At 38.3% G+C, this 22,785-nt stretch overlaps 1 protein-coding gene across 2 annotated transcripts in view; it reads left to right on the top strand.

Annotated features, from left to right (window-relative positions):
- ZNF713 (zinc finger protein 713) overlaps positions 1-22,367 on the top strand; it is a 49,248-nt gene extending 26,881 nt beyond the window's left edge. For both annotated transcript variants that reach the window (XM_077908400.1, XM_077908398.1), the window contains 3 exons: positions 10,954-11,080; positions 11,419-11,511; positions 20,926-22,367. In XM_077908400.1, coding sequence (XP_077764526.1) covers positions 10,954-11,080; positions 11,419-11,511; positions 20,926-21,953 — 1,248 coding nt within the window. In that variant the 3' untranslated portion in view covers positions 21,954-22,367. The remainder of the gene's footprint in view (positions 1-10,953; positions 11,081-11,418; positions 11,512-20,925) is intronic.
- The last annotated feature ends 418 nt before the right edge of the window (positions 22,368-22,785 follow it).

Raw genomic sequence — 22,785 nt, forward strand, 5'->3', positions numbered from 1 at the left:
TGCTTCTGAATTGGCTTTCTGACATTGAATTGTAATCCAGATTTTGTAACTGTGTGGGAGAGAGGACTGTTTCTGATTCTTTCTTTTGAGGTGGTTTTCCTTCTAGTCCTTTTGCTCAGTGCAGAGTGGCCAAAAACAAGTTGTATTGGGAAAAGGAGAAAAAGAGAGAGAAGGAAGGAAAGAAAAGAGAAAAAGAAAAAAGGAAGAAAAAAGTAAAAAAGAAGAAAAAGAGAAAGAAAAAGAAAGAAAGAAGGGAAAAAAGGGTGGGGGAAGCAATCAGAAATCAAAAAGAAAAAAAAGCAAACCAAAACAAACAAACATCTTCTGATTCTGTATACTTTAAGTCCCTTGGCTTCCTCTGGAACTTGTCCGTCTAGCTGGTCTTCTGGGGGAGGGGCCTGCTGTGCTGATTTTCAGGTGTTAGCACTTGGGCGAGCTGCTCTGCCCCTGCCTGGTGCAGGGCTCAGTGGGGGTTATTTACCCCGTGAGGCCCCAGGAGGAACAACCCCAGTGGTGGGGCCTGCCCTGCGCCCTGGAGTCTGCTTCAGCAGTAACTCCGGAGCTCTCTGTCTGCAGGGCCTGGAGGCTCCGGGTCGGGGCCGCTGATCTGCTCAGCTCGGGGCAGGAGCGTCCTTGCTGTCCTGGGCCCTCCCGGCCTCTGCCTGCCCGGGGGAGGCTGGATCTTGGTCTGTGTCCCGGTGCCCTGTGCTCCGGGCCCTGCGCTGTTGGATTCGCACTCCCGGCATTGCAGCCCCCTCCGCACGGAGCATCTTCCTCTCCCGGAGCCACCGCCGAGCTGCTCCCGGGCCCCGCTGCCCCCTCCACGGAGCTGCCGCCCGAGCCCCTCCGATCTGCTCCCGGGTCAATGTGTGCGCGCTGCAGCCCTTATGGAGCTCGGTGCACTCTCCCCGGAGCGCAAGTGTCTGTTAGTGTCCCAGGGAGCCTGAGGGCATCTCCGCCCTCCTGGGTTCCTGCTCCAACTCCCTGCGAGGCCTTTCCGCCCGGGAAGGTTGGTGCAGCTCCTGCTTCTCCGGGACGGGGCTCTCCTGTCCTGGGGACACTCGCCCCGGCCTTAGCCTGGCTCCTCGCGGGGCCCCTCCCCCTTGGATGCCTTTTGTTTCTTTATTTCTTTTTCCCCATCTTCCTACCTGGATAGAAGCACGAACTCTTCTGACTGTAGCGTTTTAGCTGTTCTCTCTTAAATCTCAGGCCGAATTCGTAGATTTTCAGGATGATTTGAAGGTTATCTAGGTAATTTGGTGGAGACAGGTGATTTGGGGACCCTACTCTTCCGCCCTCTTGCCCCTCCCCCTCCTTCAATGCCATCCTGATGAAAATACCGCAAGCATTTTTTTTGCAGAGCTAGCACAATCCTAAGATTTTTATGGAACCAGAAAAGACTCTAAATAGCCAAAGTGATGTTGAGAAAGAAACCAAAGCAGGAGGTATTAGAATCCCGGACTTTAAGCTGTATTAGAAAGCTGTGATCATCAAGATAGTGTGGTACTGGCAGGAAAACAAACACATAGATCAATTGAACAGAATAGAGAACGCACAAATGGACCCAGAACTATATGGCCAGTTAATCTTTGACAAACCAGGAAAAAATATCCAGTGGAAAAAGGACAGTCTCTTCAACAAATGGTACTGGGAAAACTGGACAGCCACATGCAGGAGAATGAGACTAAACTACATCCTTACACCATGCACAAAAATAAATTCAAAATGGATGAAAGACTTAAATGTAAGACAGCAATCCATCAAAATCCTAGGGGAGAACACAGGCAGCAACCTCTGTGTCATCAGCTGCAGCAACTTTTTTACTGGGCACATCACCACAGAAAGGGAAACACAAAAAATGAAGTAATGGAACTTCATCAAGATAAAAAGCCTTCTGCACAGCAAAGGAAACAATCATCAAACTAAAAGGCAGCCTATGGAATGGGAGAAGATATTTGCAAATGACATATCTGAAAAAGGGTTAGTATTCAAAATCTATAAAGAACTTATCAAACTCAACACTCAAAACAAAACAAAACAAAACAAAACAAATAATCCAGTTAAGAAATGGGCAGAAGATTTTCTCAGCACTATTTGTTGAAGAGACTGTCCTTTTCCAGTGGATAGTCTTTCCTGCTTTGTCAAATATTAATTGACCATAGAGTTGAGGGCCCATTTCTGGGTTCTCTATTGAGCCACGTGCAGAAGAATGAAACTGGACCATTCTCTTACAGCATACACAAAGGTAAACTCAAAATGGATGAGAGATCTAAATGTGAGACAATAATCCATCAAAATCTTAGAGGAGAACACAGGCAACACCGTTTTTGAACTTGGCCACAACAACTTCTTGCAAGATACATCTATGAAGGCAAGGGAAACAAAAGCAAAAATGAACTATTGGGACTTAAGATAAAAAGCTTCTGCACAGCAAAAGAAACAGTCAATGAAACTAAAAGACAACTTACAGAATGGAAGAAGATATTTGCAAATGACCTATCAGATAAAGGGCTAGTTTCCAAGATCTATAAAGAACCTATTAAACTCAACAGTAAAGAAACAATCCAATCATGAAATGGACAAAAGACATGAACAGAAATTGAACAGACATGTTCAATTGTTGAAACACGAACAGACATGTTCATTGTTCAGACATGAACACCAAAGAAGATATACACATGGCCAACAAGCACATGAGAAAATGCTTGCCATCAAGGAAACACAAATCAAAACCACAATGAGATACCACCTCATACCAGTGAGAATGGTAAAAATAACAAGACAGGAAACAATAAATAATAACAATAAATAATAAATAAATGTTGGAGAGGATGTGGAGAAAAGGGAACCCTCTTCACTGTTGGTGGGAATGTGAACTGGTGCAGCCACTCTGGAAAGCTGTGTGGAGGTTCCTCAAAGAGTTAAAAATAGAGCTACTTTACGACCTAGCAATTGCACTGCTGGGGATTTACCCCAAAGAATACAGATGCAGTGAAAATCCAAAACACCTGCACCCCAATGTTTATAGCAGCAATGTCCACAATATCCAAACTGTGGGAGGAGTCTTGGTGTCCATTGAAAGATGACTAGATAAAGAAGATGTTGTCTATATATGCAATGGAATATATAGACCCAGACATTAGAAATGACGAATACCCACCATTTGCTTCTATGTGGCTAAAAATGGAGGGTATTATGCCGAGTGAAGAAGTCCGTCAGTTAACTACCTAAAATTTAAATTAAAAAACTGCAAAAATAAATTAATAAATAGAATTAAGACATGGGGATGTAATGTATAGCAGGGGGATTATAGTCAATAATATTGTATTGCAGATTAGGAAGTTGCTAAGAAAGTAAATCTTAAAAGTTTTGACCATCAGAAAAAAAATTTGGTAACTTTGTATGGTAAGAGATGATAAATAGACAATATGGTTATCATTTGGCAATGTATGTAAATGTGGAATTATTATGTTGTACACCTGAAACTAACACAATTTATCTCCATTATACTTCAATAAGAAATGGGAGAATTACTTTATAACCTTCACTGGGGAAAGACTTTATAATTACTGGGAATCTAGATGCCATAAAAGAAAAGACTCATGGGTTCCACTCCTTAAAAAAATATCCAGAAATCTGCATGACAAAAGAAACTATTAGCAAAGTAAAAAGACATTGGCAAATGAAGAAAAATATTTTGCCAGTCAGATAACTGTGGGCTAATCTTTTTTTTTAATAAATTTATTTTTTATTGGTGTTCAGTTTGTCCACATACAGAATAACACCCAGTGCTCATCCCGTCAAGTGGTGGGCTAATCTTTGAAATATATAAAACAGGCCTCTAAGTCAGTAAGAAATTAGGATCCAATTAAAATGTGGACAAATAGCATAAAAAGAGAATTTACAGAAAAAAATTAGAACTTAAACGCAAGGAAAATGTTCCTCTATACTCATAACAAGAGGAAATTTAAAAGTAGAGAAAGCTTGATATTTTATCAAGCTTCATATATACCATGAATTTGATATTTTCCATAAGCTTAATAACATAGTCTTTTGACTAAACTTCTGGAGAAACTGGCACTCTCTTCACTGCTGGCATGAGTGTGTAACAAATTGAATTTTCAGAAAAATGACCAAAACGGGATGGCTCAGTGGTTGAGTGTCTGCCTTTGGCTCAGGGCATGATCCTGGAGTCCTGGGATTGAGTTCCGCATCGAGCTCTCTGCATGGAGCTTGCTTCTCCTCCCTCTTCCTGTGTCTCTGCGTCTCTCTCTCTCTGTCTCTCATGAATAAATAAATAAAATCTTTAAAAAAAAGAACAAAACATCTCCCATCGGAAACACTTTTTTTTTTTTTTTTTACAATATTACTTTGATACTCATTGTATCAAGAGACATTGAGTTCTATATTCCCTCCGTTGAATCTGGGCAAGCATGTGATCAGTGGAAGTGAAGCTATATGACTTCCAAGGCAAGTCAAAAAGCAGTGGGACCTCATTTGACCTCATTCTCTTTGGATGCTTGCTCTAAGTCCAGCTACCTTGTCATGAAGAAAGCCAAACAGCTTCCATGGAGAAGCCCACCTGGAGAGGAACTAATGCTCACAGCTCTAGTGGCTCTCAGCTGAAAGCCAGCATCAACTTGCCAGTCATGGGAGTAAGCCATCTTGAAAGTGGTTTCCTCAATCCAAAGTCAAGCCCTCCTAGCTGATGCCACATAGATCAGAGGCAAGCTGCCTCCACTGAGTCCTGCCCAGATTTCAGATTTGTAAATAAAAGAGATGATAATTGCTGGGGATTTTTTTTTTTTAATTCATGAGAGACACAGAGAGAGAGAGAGGCAGAGACAGGCAGAGGGAGAAGCAGGCTCCATACAGAGAGCCTGACGTGGGACTCGATCCCAGATCTCCAGGATCATGCCCTGGGCTGAAGGCAGCGCTAAACCACTGAGCCACCTGGGCTGCCCTTGCTGGGTATTTTTTAAAATTTTTATTTATTTGAGAGAGAAAGAGCGAGCAAGCACCAGCAGGGGCAGTGGAAGAGGGAGAAGCAGGCTTCCCATTGAACCACAACCCTGAGATCATGACCTGAACCAAAGGCAGATGCTAAATGGACTGAGGCACCTAGCCATCCTAATAATTGCTGTTTTAGTACCCTACATGTTGGAGTGTTTTTATTATATATCAATAGATAACTATTACCAATTTTGGACCTGGAAGTGGGATACTGCCAAAACAGAGATCTGGAACATATGGCATTGGCTTTGAAACAGAGCCAGTTGAGTAATAGAGGATAGAAAGGAAAAGACTGTTAGTGAAATCATAAAGAGCTTAAAGGAGAGCTAGAAGCTTAAAGGATCTTTGTCAGGGCTTAAAGGCTAGTTAAGAAAATGTTGCTATAAGTTGGGGGAAAGGAGACCTTCAAAGAAAAAATATTGAGCAATGTTATCACCTTCATAATAAGGACAATAGAAAATATACTTACTGAACTCAGTGATCTATCTAAGATTTTCAGGTAGAAAATTGAAAGCCCCAACTGCTTTAGGCTTCTGACTACCTAACGTAAAATGTAAAAGAAAAACATAGGCTGAAAAAAGAATGGTTAAATATAAGAAACCAAGAGTTACTAGGTTTGGAAATAAAACTTTCTCATTTACATCTCTCAACATGTGCACAGTGCAGCTGCATTTTAGAATTGCGATGAACTGCTGTTCAGTTGATTGGCTGTGTCTCAAGTGACTATTTCTGTGCCTTTCCCCCACCATTGTATATTGGGGGCAGGGGTTGAGGATGGGCCAAATAACTACTTCTTTACTTCACAGGTCGTGGCATTCAAGGCCCCATACCTGAGGAACTGCACTCTTAAGATTATGATCTGTATGTGGACTTAATTTAGATGACAAGATCCTGGACTTCAAGCAGATGCCATAATGGAATGAAATTTGGGGGTCTTGGGGAAGAAGATGGGTGTTTTTTGCACTTGAGAGGGATGTGATTTTTGTTTTAAGTAAGCTCCATGCCCAGCATGGAACTCAACACAGAGCTTGAATGCACAACCCTAAGATCAAGACGTGAGTTGAGGTCAAGAGTCAGATACTTAACCAACTGAGCCAACCAAGTGCCCCTGCGTTTTTATATTCTAGAAGGTAGACTATGGAAGATAGTAATTTCCAAAAAAATGGCATACATAATTTCTGCCACCCCACAGACTCCTCTTATAATGTGACTTAAAAACTTCATCAAGAGGTGAGGGACTGTCTCTTCCCTCTGGATCTGGGCAGGCCTGAGTATAGAAGTGAGTAATGTGATCACTGAGGTTGGATCATAAAAAGTGGTTCTCTTGTGAAGTTTGTACTCAAGATCCAACTATCATGCCATGAAGAAGCCAAAGCAGCCTGTCCAAAGGCCCATAGGGAGAGAGACTGAGGCCCCTAGCTGAGCACCCTTCTGACAACCAGTACAAACTTACAGCCATATGAGCAAGCCATCTTAAAAATGAATCTGACAGCCCAACGTTGAGCCACTCCAGCTGAAACCAAATGGGACAAAATTAAGCTAGTCCCACTGAGTCCTGCCTGTGTTTCAGATTTTGTGAGCAAAATAAATAGTAGTGGTTTTGAGCTGCTAAATTTTGGGGTGGTTTGTTATGCAACAATAGACTGTTATAGGATGTAAATTGATTGAACCCTTATAAGAAATCAGTTTGACAGTATATATCAGAATTACAGATATTCTTTTATTAGATATCTTACTTTGGGAAATTGATTCTTCAGATAGACTTGTTCACAGTTGGAAAATAATATATATACAAGATAGTTCACTGTAGCATTATTTATAATAGCAAGAGTAGAAAACAGTGAAAATGTTCTTTAATAGACTAGTTAAATAAATTGTGTAATGTTCACACAATAGAGTATCATGCAGCTATAAAAAAAAGAATGATGAAGATATCCATGAACCGATTCCCAGGACAAACTAGTGAGGAAAGCAAAATGCAAAAGAGTATCTACTGTGCACTACTTTTTGTGTAAGAAAGAAAGAAAGAAAGGGAAATAAAAGCATACATATGTATGTATTTGCTCATTTGAGCAAAAAGGAACACCAGAAGATTGAAAATCTGAGATTGGTTGCCAACAGCTCTTGAATGAGAATGGGTGAAAAAGATAGGTGGAATGGGGGTGGGTGGGGGAGGTTGTTGGTGAGGGGAGGAGAGGGAGGAAGTATGGGAGGAGGGCCTAAAATTGAGTGCAACCAAAATAAATGAACCAAACTGGATTTCCGCTTACTGAAAAGCCAACTGAAGGAAACAAGAAAAGGGGTTAATCTTTAAACCTGAATAGTTGGACTTGACCCATTGGCTAAAAACAAAGCAACTGTGAACATTGAACTCTTATTTTAGACTTATTTTGTGGAGAGATATGAGTTAGCATGAAGAGAGAGGAGGATAAAATGAACTCTGCCACACTGGATTAGAATTAGAAGTATCAGTATGAACTCATGGGTCTTTATATAGAAATGGCTGTGGAGTTGTGTGTGTGTTCATGTAAACATACATCATTACATACATACTTCTGTTTCCCATTTTTTTTTCAACAACCACTGAAAGGTGCTAGAAGTGATAATCCAATTAGTGTTGAACACAACTAATGCCTGCATCTTAGTTTTTAAATGCCATTCTCCATTAAAAGGAGCTAGACAAAAAAAAAAAAAAAAAGGAACTAGACAGAACACTCAGTATTTGACCAACAGAACATAAGACACTGCAACTCTGCATATCCTCTAGTTAGAAGTAGAGCTACTAAGTATTTGACCATTAGAAGAAACTACGGATCCTTGGAGAAATGACTAGTTCCAGCCATGAGGCAGAAAAACACAAAATGTACCTTGAAAGAACATTTTTTCTGTCCCCAAAAGTAAAGTGCTCAAAGTATGATAAGGATGTGTCAGAAGGACACAGAAACCAGTTTGAAGGGCTCCTACTGGCTAAATCTAGGACAATCAGAGCATTAAAATAAGTAACAATAATAAATGATTGTAACTTACTGAATAAAATAAGTAAATAAATCCACCTGATATAAATTAATGAATGAATAAGAATGGAAACCTCTTCATCACAATAGAAAGCTAACTTATACAAAGAATGATGGATTTAGAAAAGCACCATTTAGCAACTATCATAATTAAAATTGATTCAGGCAAGAAGTATCAGTGCTAAAACTACTAGGTGAAAGTTTGAGGAAGAACAAGATATTTATACAGTTGCAAAATATGTCCCCCAGAAGATACTTATTATAGGATGAAATAGTAATTTACCAGCCGAAATTACTGGTAAATACCACCTTAACCAAATTATCAAAGGTAACATTGCCAGTAGTGGAACTAGTCAATAATGTGTGTTTCCTGATACAGTTCATTGAGAAGAATCCAGTATCCTTTCCATACTATCCCTACCAAAAGTATTGTGTGAATCTATTCATAAGGAAATATTAGAGAAGTCCAAACTGAGGTTTATTTTCAAAATAACTAGCCTATACTTTTCCAAATATCTGTTACAAAATGTAAAGAAAGACTTAGTAACTGTTGCAGATTAAAGGAGAGAAAAGATGGAAGATAAAGTACTTGGTCTTGAATTTTTTTCTTATAAAGGACATTATTAGGACACTTAGTGAAATCTGAATAAATATATAGTTTAGATAACAGTACTGTATCTACTGTATCAATGTTAATTTCCTGATTTTGATCATTTTGCTGTTATGTAAGAGAATTCCTTGTTTTTAGAGAATAAACCTCTGAATTTTTTTACTTCTGAAATTTTTTTTTTTACTTCTGAATTTTTTTAGAGGTAAAGGGGCATCATACCTGCAACTTTTAAACAGTCTAGAAAAATTATAGAAAGAAAAAGGGAGAAAAGAGGAAGGAATTTTTTTATTCCTGTAACTTTTAAGTCAAATTACATCAAAAAAAATTTTTAGTTTAAAAACAATAATAGGGATCCCTGGGTGGCGCAGTGGTTTAGCGCCTGCCTTTGGCCCAGGGCGCGATCCTGGAGACCCGGGATCGAATCCCACGTCGGGCTCCCAGTGCATGGACCCTGCTTCTCCCTCTGCCTATGTCTCTGCCTCTCTCTCTCTCTGTGTGACTATCATAAATAAATAAAATTAAAAAAATAAAAATAAAAACAATAATAAGGAAGCCATATCCTAATATGTCTGAAATGGAAATATTTCCAGCATTAAGTTGTTAAGTTAGAAAACAATGTGTATAATATGTTATCTTTGAGGTTAAAAAAAAGTGGGTAGAAGTAAGAACCCACATTTATATTTGCACAAAGAATTCTGGGGAAATGCACTAAAAACTATAAATAGTGATTAGGAGTAAGAACTGGATAGAGAGGAAAGAAGTCTGGGAGAGATTTTTTTTTTACTAAATACTTTTTGGTGTGTCTTTATATTAACTAACATATTAATATTCTAATTAAAATATAATTTAAGTAAAGTTTTTTTAAAGAAGTAAAAAAGAAAATATAAGAAGAAACCAGTAACCTAAGTGTAAGAGCATCATTAGAAGGTATAGAAAGAAAGAGAAAATACTAATTAAAACAGCCAAAAAGGAACTACAAATGCAGATATTAAAGAATGTAAACTGTAAATTCATAGTTTTCCTCACCCTGGTGCTACCCTCAAGAAACATGGGGAGTGTGAAATGGAAATTATAAGTAAAAGTCACAAGAGGGAAAATATTCATAAAAGCAGAAAAGACATCTTTGTGGTATGATGGAAACCTAGGCTTTAGGATAAGATCGAAGATAAAATCCAGTTCCTGCTAATTAATTAGTTGTATGTCCTTGGATAAATAATTTCTTCCAGCCTTGGTGATTCATCTCTAAATTGCCTATGTCACTTAAGTGAAATATGTTTTCGAGAGATATGTTATCAAAGCATGAAAATTAATTTAAATAAAATGCCAGTCCTGGACTTAGATATTGACTGTTAACTTATGGGGGAAAGAACTTACTCGTAACACTACACTTATTCTGAAGAGTTGAGTTATTATATCCAGAAATTGGTGGTATTTTGGAGGGATTAAGTAGTAAGGGAAGAGGGGGAGGTATATATTTGTTGTATTATGTGCCTGTGTTTATATATCTGTGTCTCTTAAAGCAGAAGGATTGTTCAAAAGCATTGACAATGGAGGAAATTTAAAGGTGACCCTTTTTTATTTGAATTTCCTACCTGTAACAAGGTAGTCTATTTTTTTAGAAGATTTTATTTATTCATGAGAGACACCAAGGAGCAGAGACATAGGCAGAGGGAGAAGCAGGCTCCCTGTTGGGAACCCCTTATGGGACTTGATTCTGGGCCCTGAGGATCACATCCTGAGCCGAAGGCAAACCCTCAGCCACTGAACCAACCAGGTGCCCCACAAGGTAGACTATTTTACTGATCCCCACATGCATAATGTGTCCTCTACTCTAAACATGTTTGCCCTTGTTGCTTGCTTGCTTCTCTTTCTTTCACCCACTGGAATATCCTTTCTCTCCAGTTCTGTCCAGAGTTTAAAAATATGTTAAGGATCTGTTGAAGATACACAAAATCTACAAACTCTGACACCTCCTTACCATATTTCAACCAATCCTGCATTCTTTATTTTTTTAAATCTTGTATTCTTTTATTTCTGAAATTTTATAGCATGAATTTCCCTTTTTTTTTAATTGTTTAGATGATGAGAGCCTTTCCTTTGCAACAAACTGTAAAAAGCTTAAAAGCAAGCATTGTTTCATGCATGTTTTTGTCTGTCTTGAAAGATGATAGATACTAATTGTTGTTTCAAAAATCTTGACCTAGATTACTCAGCTTACAACGACTCAGACCTTTCCCACTGCTACACCTTTGTCCCTACCCCTAAGGGACAAAAAAATGGTTTCTGGCTAAGCAGGGATATACTTGATATTTTCAGGAATCCCTGACATTCCAGGATGTGGCTGTGAACTTCACCAGAGAGGAGTGGGACCAGCTGTATCCTGCTCAGAAGAACCTTTACCGAGACGTGATGCTAGAGAACTATAGGAATCTGGTAGCACTGGGTAAGGATGTTGTCCCTGTAAAACTAGAAACCATGCTAAATGGGCTTATTTCCTTAATTACTGAAAATTTCCAAATCTTTTGTGAATATGGTTCAGGCCAGGATAGAATGCTAAGCAGTGTTGGAGACAGAGGATCTCTGTTTCCTGCTGTGTCTTCTCAGGTAAAAGATCTTGATTTTATTGAGTGTGAGATGGGTAGCTTTATTTTGCTGCCTCTGAAATTTCCCCTTTCCAAATCCAGAGGCCCTAAAGACTAAAAAGGTTGGAAATGAGTTCTAAGAGAAATTTTTGTCCCAAGTACAAACTTCTGTGACATACATTTTTTTTTCCATGAATAGGGCATCAACTTTATAAGCCAGAGGTGATCTCTCAGTTGGAGCAAGAGGAGCAGTGGGTGATGGAAAGAGACAGCCCACTGGAGAGTCATGCAGGTGAGAAGCAAGCTTTTGGGTATTGGCTCAGTGAAGAGAAGCAGTCACTCTTGAAATATTCATTGGAATGTGGTCCAAGTCTCTGCCTCTGGGATTTAAAGAATATTGAGGCCTTTTTAAAAATTCAGTTTATGTTTGGCTTTTTCCCAAAATGGAAATGGCCCTCTCATTTTTCCCAATTAAATATAATTAAATATATTAAATATACTTCTTATTAAAAAACACAAACAAAAGTTAGTTTGAAGGCATTAATTTTAATGTTCATAAATACCTTGATGTTGTAAATCTCCACATGGCACTTTCTGTTTTTCTATTCATATATCCTCAGTATTCTTTAAATCTTTTCCATATCAAAGATCTTCTGCCATTTTGACCTACTTTTCATTCTTTTTCCTGTTAATATCACACTCTTTAAACTAGTCTAAAACTTATAGCCTTAATTTTAATTCTTTTGATTTACCTTTATGATATGACCCCATCCTATCTGCACTATTAAAATTATTTTCTTGGAGATTACCACTAACTTCCTTCAGTCAAATCTAGTGGCTAAAAAAAAGTGATTGTCCCCTCTGATCTTGTATTTGATTGTGTTGACTTGACTTTCTTGAAATTCTCTTCTGTTCTGGCTTGTAACATACACAATTCTTGCCTCTTACAGTCTGTGTCCTTTATCTCTATCTGCTTCACTGCCTTCCCTCCTTTTTAATTCTCCTCCCTTGTATTTTCCTGTAGGAGTACAAGGCTTGATGTTTTGCTCTGTAGTACATTGCTTTAAAGTAGCTCTTTGATGACATTTTCCTATTTCTGTATTTCTAGCCTCAATATTTCCCCCACATTCTCTTCCCAGATATTGGATATTTTTTTGTTTATGAATGTCATGCTATCATTTTAATTAAGTATTTCATAACCTGGATCTGTTGACTTTATACCCTCTCTTTAAAGCATTCATTAAATCTGAGAGTTTTTGACCAAAAATATCCAAACCATAGCTCCCTGTTGTTGACATACCACTACAATGTTCTTTCTGGTTATATTCACAAGTAGCCAGATACTGAGTTAGGTATTTTCCACTTTGGTTTATTAATCCAGACTAACCTACCCCATCTCTATCTAGTTTCTACTCTGATTCTTGGCCCTGGCACCTGGTTTTCCCATTTGGACTTGGTTTTCTGTTATTCAAACTTTTGCATCTTTTTCAAAGTGGCTTTGACTTGGCTACCCTTCTGGCTTTTAGTGCTCTGGGTCATCTTGGGCAGGAAACCTGCCTCAATGAGCCTGAATTTTGGTCCAACCAGTTCTGGCATTCCATGGGTAAAAGCTGATAATTAAACTGTCTTTTCAGGAACCCATGACATTTTCCCCAACAACAGTAGGTAATGTTATTTGTATGAATCTCTATACCCTGAAACCTGGAAAGGAGGAAGCTAAAGGAAGAAAATTAAAAACTCCCTTCCCAGATGAATTGCAGCATAGGCACTTTCAGCAGAAGGTAAAGGTATTCTTTCCCTCAGGTATATATTTTTTCCCCATAGGCATATCCATTTGTAGGACCCATGCTATCTCCATTGTGTCCCTATCCACAGACACTCAGCTAGAGAAAATAATTGCTAACTTAAGAAAATTTCCAGAACTAACTTTGTGGATGCCTAAGGCTCTTGGTTCACAGATGTGCTTGAACAAATCATTTCCTTGTACCCTCCTTGTCAGGCACAAGCAGTCTGGCAGTCTCCTTCAAGGGGACAACTTGCATTTTTGCATTATCCTGTAAGCCATAGAGATGCAGTGACTGGTTCCGCTTATGAGGATGTGGTAAAACATTTCTGTTGATGGACTCATCTAAGTCTGACTTGCCCTCTGAGGTATTGCTTGCCTTACTGGCATCTATCTACTGATGCCTATTTACCTAGAAACGTCTTCCTCAGTAAGGTAAGACCTGGAAAATGTCCAATGTATTTAGCAACAAGAAGGTTAGTAACTATATTAATAAGAGAAACAACAGGGGAGTGACTAGAAGAACAATCAGTTATACATCTTTCAGTGAACAGGTGAAAAGGTAGAGCTGGTAAATATGCAGTGTTCTTACAAGAAGCTAGAATGAAGGAGACAATAGAGGATATATGGGAGAATAGAAGGTAATGTCAAAAGAGGTTTGTTCTAAGCAGGAATGGTTTTAGCTTGTTTGTAATACTGAAGGGGAGGGGTTAATAGAGGGGAATAAGTAGAAAATGCATACAAAATATGGAGCAAGGCTCTAGAAGAGATGGAAATGGGATTGGAAAGAGATTAGGGTGATTTTGTATATAAATAAGTTTGTTGATGGAAGATTTGGGGGAGTTCACACATGGTTATTTCTATTTTCTTGGTAAAGTAGGAGGCAAGGTCTATTGAATGTAAAGTAATGGTGGGGAATAAGTACAGAACTTGAGGATCACTTGCTTTAGCTTATTAAGGTCAATGGAAGCTAACTAAAGATGAATCAGGAGATTACCAAGCAGTTTTGAGGGTCCAAATGAGATTTTACACTATGCATTTGTGGTTTCCATTGTCCATGCATATGCCATTTCTCCTGTTTTACTTGGCTTCTTAGAGCCCAGGCTGAGGGCCTGTTAGATGGCTAGAACTAAAGAAGGAAAACTGAGAGTTTGTTAATTCAGGTGATTTGACATAGATTCCAGGAAGTGACAAGAAGTGGGCTGGAAACTAGAAAACAACAGAAGAGTTAAAGTGGTGGAGGTCTAGATGAGATCAGAATGATCTCTAGATGAGATCTACATCCCCGTAGAACGTGAACAAGGGCAGATCTACTCACTAAGCAAGAGAGTGTGACACTGAATGTGAGATTCTTTATATGGATCTAAGTTCAGAGTATAACTGTATATAACCAGGTAAATAATTGTTGAAGTGGAGTAAAGATAAAAACACAAACAGCTATCAGAAAATAAGATGGAAGATAAGAACCCATTTAATAGTAACCAGAAAGATAAAACACAAAGAAGTAAACTTTTAACAAGAGATGTGCAACACTTGCATGAGGAAAACTTTAAAACACTCTGACAGACACAAAAATAAACTTGAATAAATGGACATACCAAGATATCAGTGTCCCTAGTATACATATAATGTAATCCCATAAAAAGTGCCTTCAAGATTTTAGAGGGATCTAGATAAGCTCATTCTAAAGTTCATGTTGAGAAACCAAAACCAAAATAATCTGGAAAATCTGAAAGGAAAAACAATAAAAAAGGATTATCTCAACTAGAAATATATAGTAAAAATTTAAGAACAAGGCAGACCAACTGCACAGAGTAGAAAATCCAGAAATATACCCAGGACTTTCATATATGATAAAGGCATTATTTCAAATCAGGAAGGAGAAAATAGACATCTTAATAAAATAGTATTGAGACAACTGGTATTTAAAAGTAGACTTTTAAAAAAATTTGTGTATAATTGGCATACTATGTTACATTAGTTTCAGGTGCACAACATAGTGATTCATCTTTATGCTGTGCTCATCACAAGTAGTATTATGAAAGGTAGACCTTTTAATGAATAGTGGGTAGCCATCTGAAAAGAGATAAAATTGGATCCATAACTTACCCCTTAAACCAAGATACTCCAGGGGCACCTGGGTGGCTCAATGGTTGAACATCTGCCGTTGGCTCAGGTCATGATCCCAGGGTCTTGGGATTGAGTCCCACATCAGGCTCCTCACAGGGAGCCTGCTTCTCCCTCTGCTTATGTCTCTGCCTCTCTCGCTCTGTGTCTCTCATGAATAAAGTCTTTATTTTTTCTAATAATAAATTTATTTTTTATTGGTGTTCAGTTTGCCAACATACAGAATAACATCCAGTGCTCATCCCGTCAAGTGCCCCCCTCAGTGCCCGTCACCCATTCACCCCCACCACCCCCCCTCCTCCCCTTCTACCACCCCTAGTTCGTTTCCCAGAGTTAGGAGTCTTTATGTCTGTCTCCCTTTCTGATATTTCCTACCCATTTCTTCTCCCTTCTCCTCTATTCCCTTTCGCTATTATTTATATTCCCCAAATGAATGAGACCATACACTGTTTGTCCTCCAATTGACTCATTTCACTCAGCATAATACCCTCCAGTTCCATCCACGTTGAAGCAAATGGTGGGTATTTGTTATGGCTGAGTAATATTCCATTGTACACATATACCACATCTTTATCCATTCATCTTTTGATGGACACCAAGGCTCCTTCCACAGTTTGGCTATTGTGGACATTGCTGCTAGAAACATTGGGGTGCAGGTGTCCCGGCGTTTCATTGCATCTGCATCTTTGGGGTAAATCACCAACAGTGCAATTGCTGGGTTGTAGGGCAGGTCTATTTTTAACTCTTTGAGGAACCTCCACACAGTTTTCTAGAGTATCTGCACCATAAAGTCTTTAGACCAAGATACTCCAAAGGAATCAGACTTTATTTCATTTTATTTTTTTAAAAGATTTTATTTATTTTTTCATGAGACACACACACACACACACACACACACACACACACACACACAGGCAGAGACACAGGCAGAGGGAGAAGCAGGCTCCATGCAGGGAGCCTGACATGGGACTCCATCCCAGGTCTCCAGGATCAGGCCCTGGGCTGAAGGCGGCACTAAACCACTGAGCCACCCAGTCTTCCCAGAATTAGAGACTTTAAATTTAAAATATGAAACCATAAGAGACGTCGGAGAAATCTTTTATAACCTTGAAATGGGGAAGTCATTTCGGACTATGATTCAAAATCTGAAAGTCATAAAACAGAAGATTTCTATATTCAACAGATACAAATCCCCAAACTCTGCATGGTATAGAATAATAAGATTAAAAAGGCAAATGACAAGGAAGGGAAATATTTGCAACTTATATCAAAGGGCTAAGCTCTTATTAATAAAAGGCTGCTGTAAATCAGTAAGAGTCCAACAGCCTAATAGAAGTGTACACATATATGAACAGTTCCTAGATAAAGGAATACAAATATGTTTAATGTAGGAAAAAATATTCAGTCTCACAGTAAGAGAAACACAAATCAAAACTACACCAGATTATCTTTTCTCACCTATCAGTTTAGCAAAAGTCCAAAAATTTGTCTGCACACACTGTTGGTAAGTCAATAGGGGAAAAAGCACTCTCATACATTGCTAGTGTAAGATGAACATAAAGATGTCTTAGATTGTCAAAGGGGGCTACCTTTCCAGATAACTCTATTAGGTGTTGTAGACTCTTTGGATGAACAAAACATTGTCTAGAGTCACATGTTTTTGTAAACAATTTTAAGGGAATCCAGCCACACTTACTCTGCCACTTGTATTGTGTGTGGCTGTTTTCACACTATAACAGTGGAGTTGAGTAAACAATAAGTCCATATGACCTGAAAAACCTTAAATATTTACTATATGACACTTTAGAGAAAAAACTTACCTCTGCTAAAACAATAGTTTTTACTTATTTATAGCCACCACTTTCATTAAGAAATGCATTTTTATTTTTATTTTTTTTATTATTTTTTTAAGAAATGAATTTTTTTTTTTTTTTATGATAGAGAGAGAGAGAGAGGCAGAGACACAGGCAGAGGGAGAAGCAGGCTCCATGCACTGGGAGCCTGACGTGGGATTCGATCCCGGGTCTCCAGGATCGCGCCCTGGGGCAAAGGCAGGCGCCAAACCGCTGCGCCACCCAGGGATCCCAAGAAATGCATTTTTATTGCAACCCATAAGATATATATACAATCTATAAAAGTGAGACAAAGGATTATCTCAAATAGGGGCACCTGGGTTGCTCATTCAGTTGAGTGTCTGCCTTCAGCTCAGGTCCTGAGGTTGAGCCCCAGGTGAGGCTTCTTGCTTAGTGGGGAGTCTGCCTCTCTCTCTCTTCCTCTGCCTTCACCATTGCTTGTTCTCTCTCTCTCTCAAATAAGTAAAATCTTAAAAAATTTTTACCAATGTTTATCCTTACTGATACCGTGATAGTTTCTAATTGTTTTTAGCCTATTTTGTTTTTTTCCAGCTTTTAATTTATTTTCTACCCACTAAATTAATATTATAACCCACTATAAATCATGGCACTTTTTTTTAATTAACAAAAGAGAACTAGAAATACTATAGTGCTTTGCACATAGAAAGGATAAACTTTAAAATGTTTTCCTCCTTTCCTTTCTCCCTAATTCTTTTTTTAAGATTTTATTTATTTATTCATAGAGATAGAGAGAGAGAGAGAGAGAGAAGCAGAGACACAGGCAGAGGGAGAAGCAGGCTCCATGCAGGGAACCTGACATGAGACTCGATCCTGGGTCTCCAGGATCACACCCCGGGCTGCAGGTGCCACTAAACTGCTGTGCCACCGGGGCTGCCCTCCCTAATTCTTCTCTTTTCTCCCTCCTCTCTCCCATCCTTTTCTCCCTTCCTCTTTTCTTTCTTGTTTCCTTCCTTCCTGCTTCTAAATAATTCAGTTCAAAAGGCATTGAATGAGGCTAAGTAGGGTAAGTTGTCTACTAGGTGAGGTTTGGAGTAGTTCAAAAGGCCCTTCATGATGTTCAAGTTGCCCAGTGGCATCACAATACGCTTATACTAAGATCTTATCCAGAAGGTATCCCTTCTTAGATGCAAAGCAGGTCAGAAGTCTAGGTATCCTAGAAATCTAATTTTATTGAAAGTTCATAACCCCAAGAGTTGATTCAGGGAATATGGAATCGGTGGGGACAAATAGTAACCACATTGAGACTACAGTAGTCTATGCAAATCTCCTATTTTTCTTTATGTAGAACTCTACATAAAGAATAATGAAAGAGGGATCCCTGGGTGGTGCAGTGGTTTAGCGCCTGCCTTTGGCCCAGGGCGCAATCCTGGAGACCCGGGATCGAATCCCACGTTGGGCTCCCGGTACATGGAGCCTACTTCTCCCTCTGCCTATGTCTCTGCCTCTCTCTCTCTCTCTCTCTGTGACTATCATAAATAAATAAAAATTAAAAAAAAAAAGAATAATAAAAGAATAATGAAAGCCTAATAAACTAAAGAGACTTAGTCTGTAGCTGTAACTATGATATTACACTTACTTAATTTAGAACTAGGACACAAAAGAGAATGCATGTCATTCTCACAGTGTAGGCAGGGGAAGATCTTCTGCTCCCATGTCTGAAAACACTTTCTTCCCAAGTAGCACTTTTTCTATAATCTGAGACAACAGAGGGGTAAGCAATGTAAGGTCTGACATGGAAATGTGTTCATGATATGCAGTAATGTAAAAACAAAATGCAGAGGCACCTGGGTGGCTCTATTAAGCTCTGGACTCTTGATTTTAGCTCAGGTCATGATTTCAGGGTTGTGAGATCATGCCCTACATCATCCAGTGGGTGTGGATTCTCTCTCTGCCTGTCCCCCACTCACTCTTTCTTAAAAACAAACCAAAAACAAACAAACAAACAAAAAAACCAACACAAAATACAAAACAATATTATGGTGTAATTCCACTTTATTTTCCCAGGACAATGCTTGGCATAATTATTAATTGTGCTCCTTTTTGCTGTCAAGTGTCCTAATTAGGATGATAATCATATGTGCAAGCCTCAAGGGCAACATTCCTTCAGCTTTTATATACATTATCTATGATTGGAAGACCAAGACTAGTGCATGACCTACATTTTAGAAAGCTAAAGCAGTCCAAGAGTCAAGAACAGGTGACTGATGAAATAGCTTTTGTAGGTGAGCCAAGAGAAACTGTTGAATTAGGATCATCTGGACTACCCAAGTTTGTCAAGACAAGGTATCATGAGTGTTTATGAGTCAGCCACTGTGATCTTTGATCTTGTCCTGTAGGATTCGTTGCTATAGGGCTGTTCCCAAGGGACTGTCTGAAGTAGAATTTTATCTATCTAGATCATGGAAAATGAGAGGAGAAAAAGAGGTCCAGCTAGGGCCTCCCAAAAGTCATAAAAGTTTCCAAAGTGAGTCCTGTTTAACTTTCTGCCAGGGTAGAATGTGAAGCCACCCAATCCTACAAAAATTGGCCTGTCTTAATCCTTCCCTCCACACAGCTTCTATCCTCCATCTCTTGTTAGAAGGGAACTAGACAGAGGCACCTGGGTGGCTCAGCCAGTTAAGTGCCTAACTATTGATTTTGGCTCAGGTCATGATCTCTCAGGGTCATGAGATCAAGCCCAGCATCAGGCTCTGTGCTGGGTGTGGAGCCTCCTTAAAATTCTCTCTTTCTCCCTCTGCTCTTCTCCACCTAAACAACAACAACAAAAACAGAACGATTAGTGAGTGAAGGAAGACATGGGCAGGGAAATAGATAAAATGGGGAAAGAAGTGAGAGCGTAGTCAAGTAAAAAAAATAGCAGGGAGAGAATAGAGTGGGGAAAGAGATAGGTGGTGGGGAAAGAGGAAAAAATGATTCTAACAGCTCAGGGGAAGGAAAGGGGATTAATTTTGGAGTTTTAATTACCAAACAGGTGACAACATTTTAATTACCAAATAGACTGTATTTGTAATTTACTGTAACAGTAAGAATATCTGTTACCTAAGAATTAGGGGGAACCATGAAACCTGCCCAAATCTTCATCCAGAAGCAGAATAATAATGCCCTCCCCAAATTAAGTTTAAAGAAATGGTGGGAGACTGAAATGAAATTCTGTTTTTATCACAATTAATCCTTATTCAAAATATGATTTATATTTATATTTGTATGAACAGGAAAAAAATCTGATAGGCTCCAAACTATTACCAATAATGACCTCTAAGGGGGTGAAATTCTTCCTTTATGCATATCCACCTTATTTGAATATGTTATTATAAGCAAATATTCATTTTATCATTTTATTTTTTTAAGATTTTATTTATTCATGAGATACACACAGGCGGAGGCAGAGACATAGGCAGAGGGAGAAGCAGGCTCCCTGCAGGAGCCCAATGTGAGAGTCAATCCCAGGACCTGGAATCATGCCCTGAGCTGAAGGCAGATGCTCAACTGCTGGTGTCCCCATTTTATAATTTTAAACAAAAGATTAAAAATAAGAAATACTTTTTAAATAAACAAGTAGCTGGCACTAAAATAGAATAACCCACAGATGAGATTTATAGGGTGATGCCCTCGAACTGTCTTCTCCAAGTACAATCTTTCCTCTAGTATCTCCCACCTCTAACCGCAGACTTTTCTCTGGTATTTATTATTCTTCTATTTCCTTTCATCCATGGATACTCTTGGATGTCCTCTTATAACTACCATACATGTTTGTCATCCTTTTATAGTCTTCTCCCTTGTTACATGGCCATATTTTAAAACTTAAACCACATGTGATTTGTCTGCATTACTATAAGTTTCACTTGGTAATTCATTGTGCAACAATTTCTTTTTCAAAACAGAGAAGGTGGCAAAGTACTTGTATGTTCTGAATTTCTTTTAGATGGGGAGAATAGACCTGAAATCAAAAAATCAACTCCAAACCGGAATATTTCTGATAAAAATCAAAATCATGATATGGTAATGGAGAGACTAACAGGAGACAGTTTCTGGTACTCCATCTTAGGAAGACTCTGGAATTTTGATTACCAGTTAGAGTTTAACCAAGAAATCCAGCAGGGACATTTAGCACAAGTATCTTTGACCCACAAAAAGATCACACAGGAGAGAAACCTTGACTGTGATAGATTTGGAGAAAACTATAACGTGAACTCAAACCTTATTATGCATCAGAGAATTCCTTCAATTAAAATACCCCTTAGTTTGGACACACAAGGAAATCGCATCAAACATAATTCAGACTTGATTTACTATCAGGGGAACTATGTAAGAAAGAATCCTTATAAATATGAGTGTGGAAAAATCTTCAATCAACATATTCTTCTTACTAATCATATTCATACTGAAGAGAAACTCAGTGAATGTGGGAAGGTCTTCAACCACAACTCATCTCTTACTCAACCTCAGATAGTCCTTACAGGAGAGAAGCCCTATAAGTGTGATGAATGTGGGAAAAGATTCAGCCAGAGGATACATCTTATTCAACATCAGAGAATTCACACAGGAGAAAAACCTTTTGTATGTAATGAATGTGGAAAAGCCTTCCGTCAACATTCATCATTTACTCAACATCTGAGAATTCATACTGGAGAGAAGCCATATAAATGTAATCAATGTGGTAAAGCCTTTAGCCGTATCACATCCCTTACTGAACATCATCGACTTCATACTGGAGAGAAACCATATGAATGTAGTTTTTGTGGGAAAGCCTTCAGCCAGAGGACACATCTTAACCAGCATGAGAGAACTCATACAGGAGAAAAACCTTATAAATGTAATGAATGTGACAAAGCCTTTAGCCAGAGTGCACACCTTAATCAACATAGGAAAATCCATACTCGGGAGAAATTATGTGAATACAGTAAATGTGAGAAACCCTTAGGTCCCAGTCCTTCACTTACCCAGCAGTAGAACATAACTTATGGTGGAAAAATCATATGAATATATAAATGTATGAAAACTAGGTCAGATCTTTTTATCCAATTCAATATCATTATTCACAGAGGAAAAAAAAGCTTATAAAAAACTTTTAATGCATTGAAACTAAAATAAATTTAGGTCTTAAATTAGTAGCATATTCCCAGGAGAGGATATATAGTGAAAATAATTTATTTTATAAGTAAGATTATATTAAGAATCATGTTCCAAATCTGAAATCAAACTTTTTTTTAATGCCTAGAAACCTTGTAGGCAATAATCTGTAATTATTCACCTGTAACTTTTATGATACAAAGTTTTTTAAAAATTATGTAAGCTTTAAGGCAGTGATGCAGTGTAATGACTCAAATAAACTTGAAATAAACATAAAAGTATTTCTCAAACTCAGTCATTTGTGTGTTTCCTTTACAGTTTTTATCATACTCAGTATTAATATATTTGCTTAAAGGGGATTAACATTTTTAACCTTGTCCTAGGAAATAGTATTTGTGGAAATTATGAGTTTTATATGTCAGTTATATTTGTCATATAAACATTTATTTATCAAAATGTATATAACTTCTAAGTTAAAAATATTCATTTGCTATACTACCTAAATTTTCTATACCTTCATTTGAGAAACAATGTGACAGGATATGGCAGTATTTGTTTTTGTGTGACTTTTTTTTTAAGCAGCTTTTGCATTTTCATCAAACAAGTCCTAGGATCATCGTAAGAGTCTTGGAGGAAACTGAGGGTCATAGTGATGAACTTTAAAAAGTGATGCAGAGAAATCTACTTTTCTATCATGTTGTTCTAGTTTTAA

This window comes from Canis aureus, chromosome 8 (genome assembly GCF_053574225.1).
Source record: "Canis aureus isolate CA01 chromosome 8, VMU_Caureus_v.1.0, whole genome shotgun sequence".
NCBI classification, from domain to species: domain Eukaryota; kingdom Metazoa; phylum Chordata; class Mammalia; order Carnivora; family Canidae; genus Canis; species Canis aureus.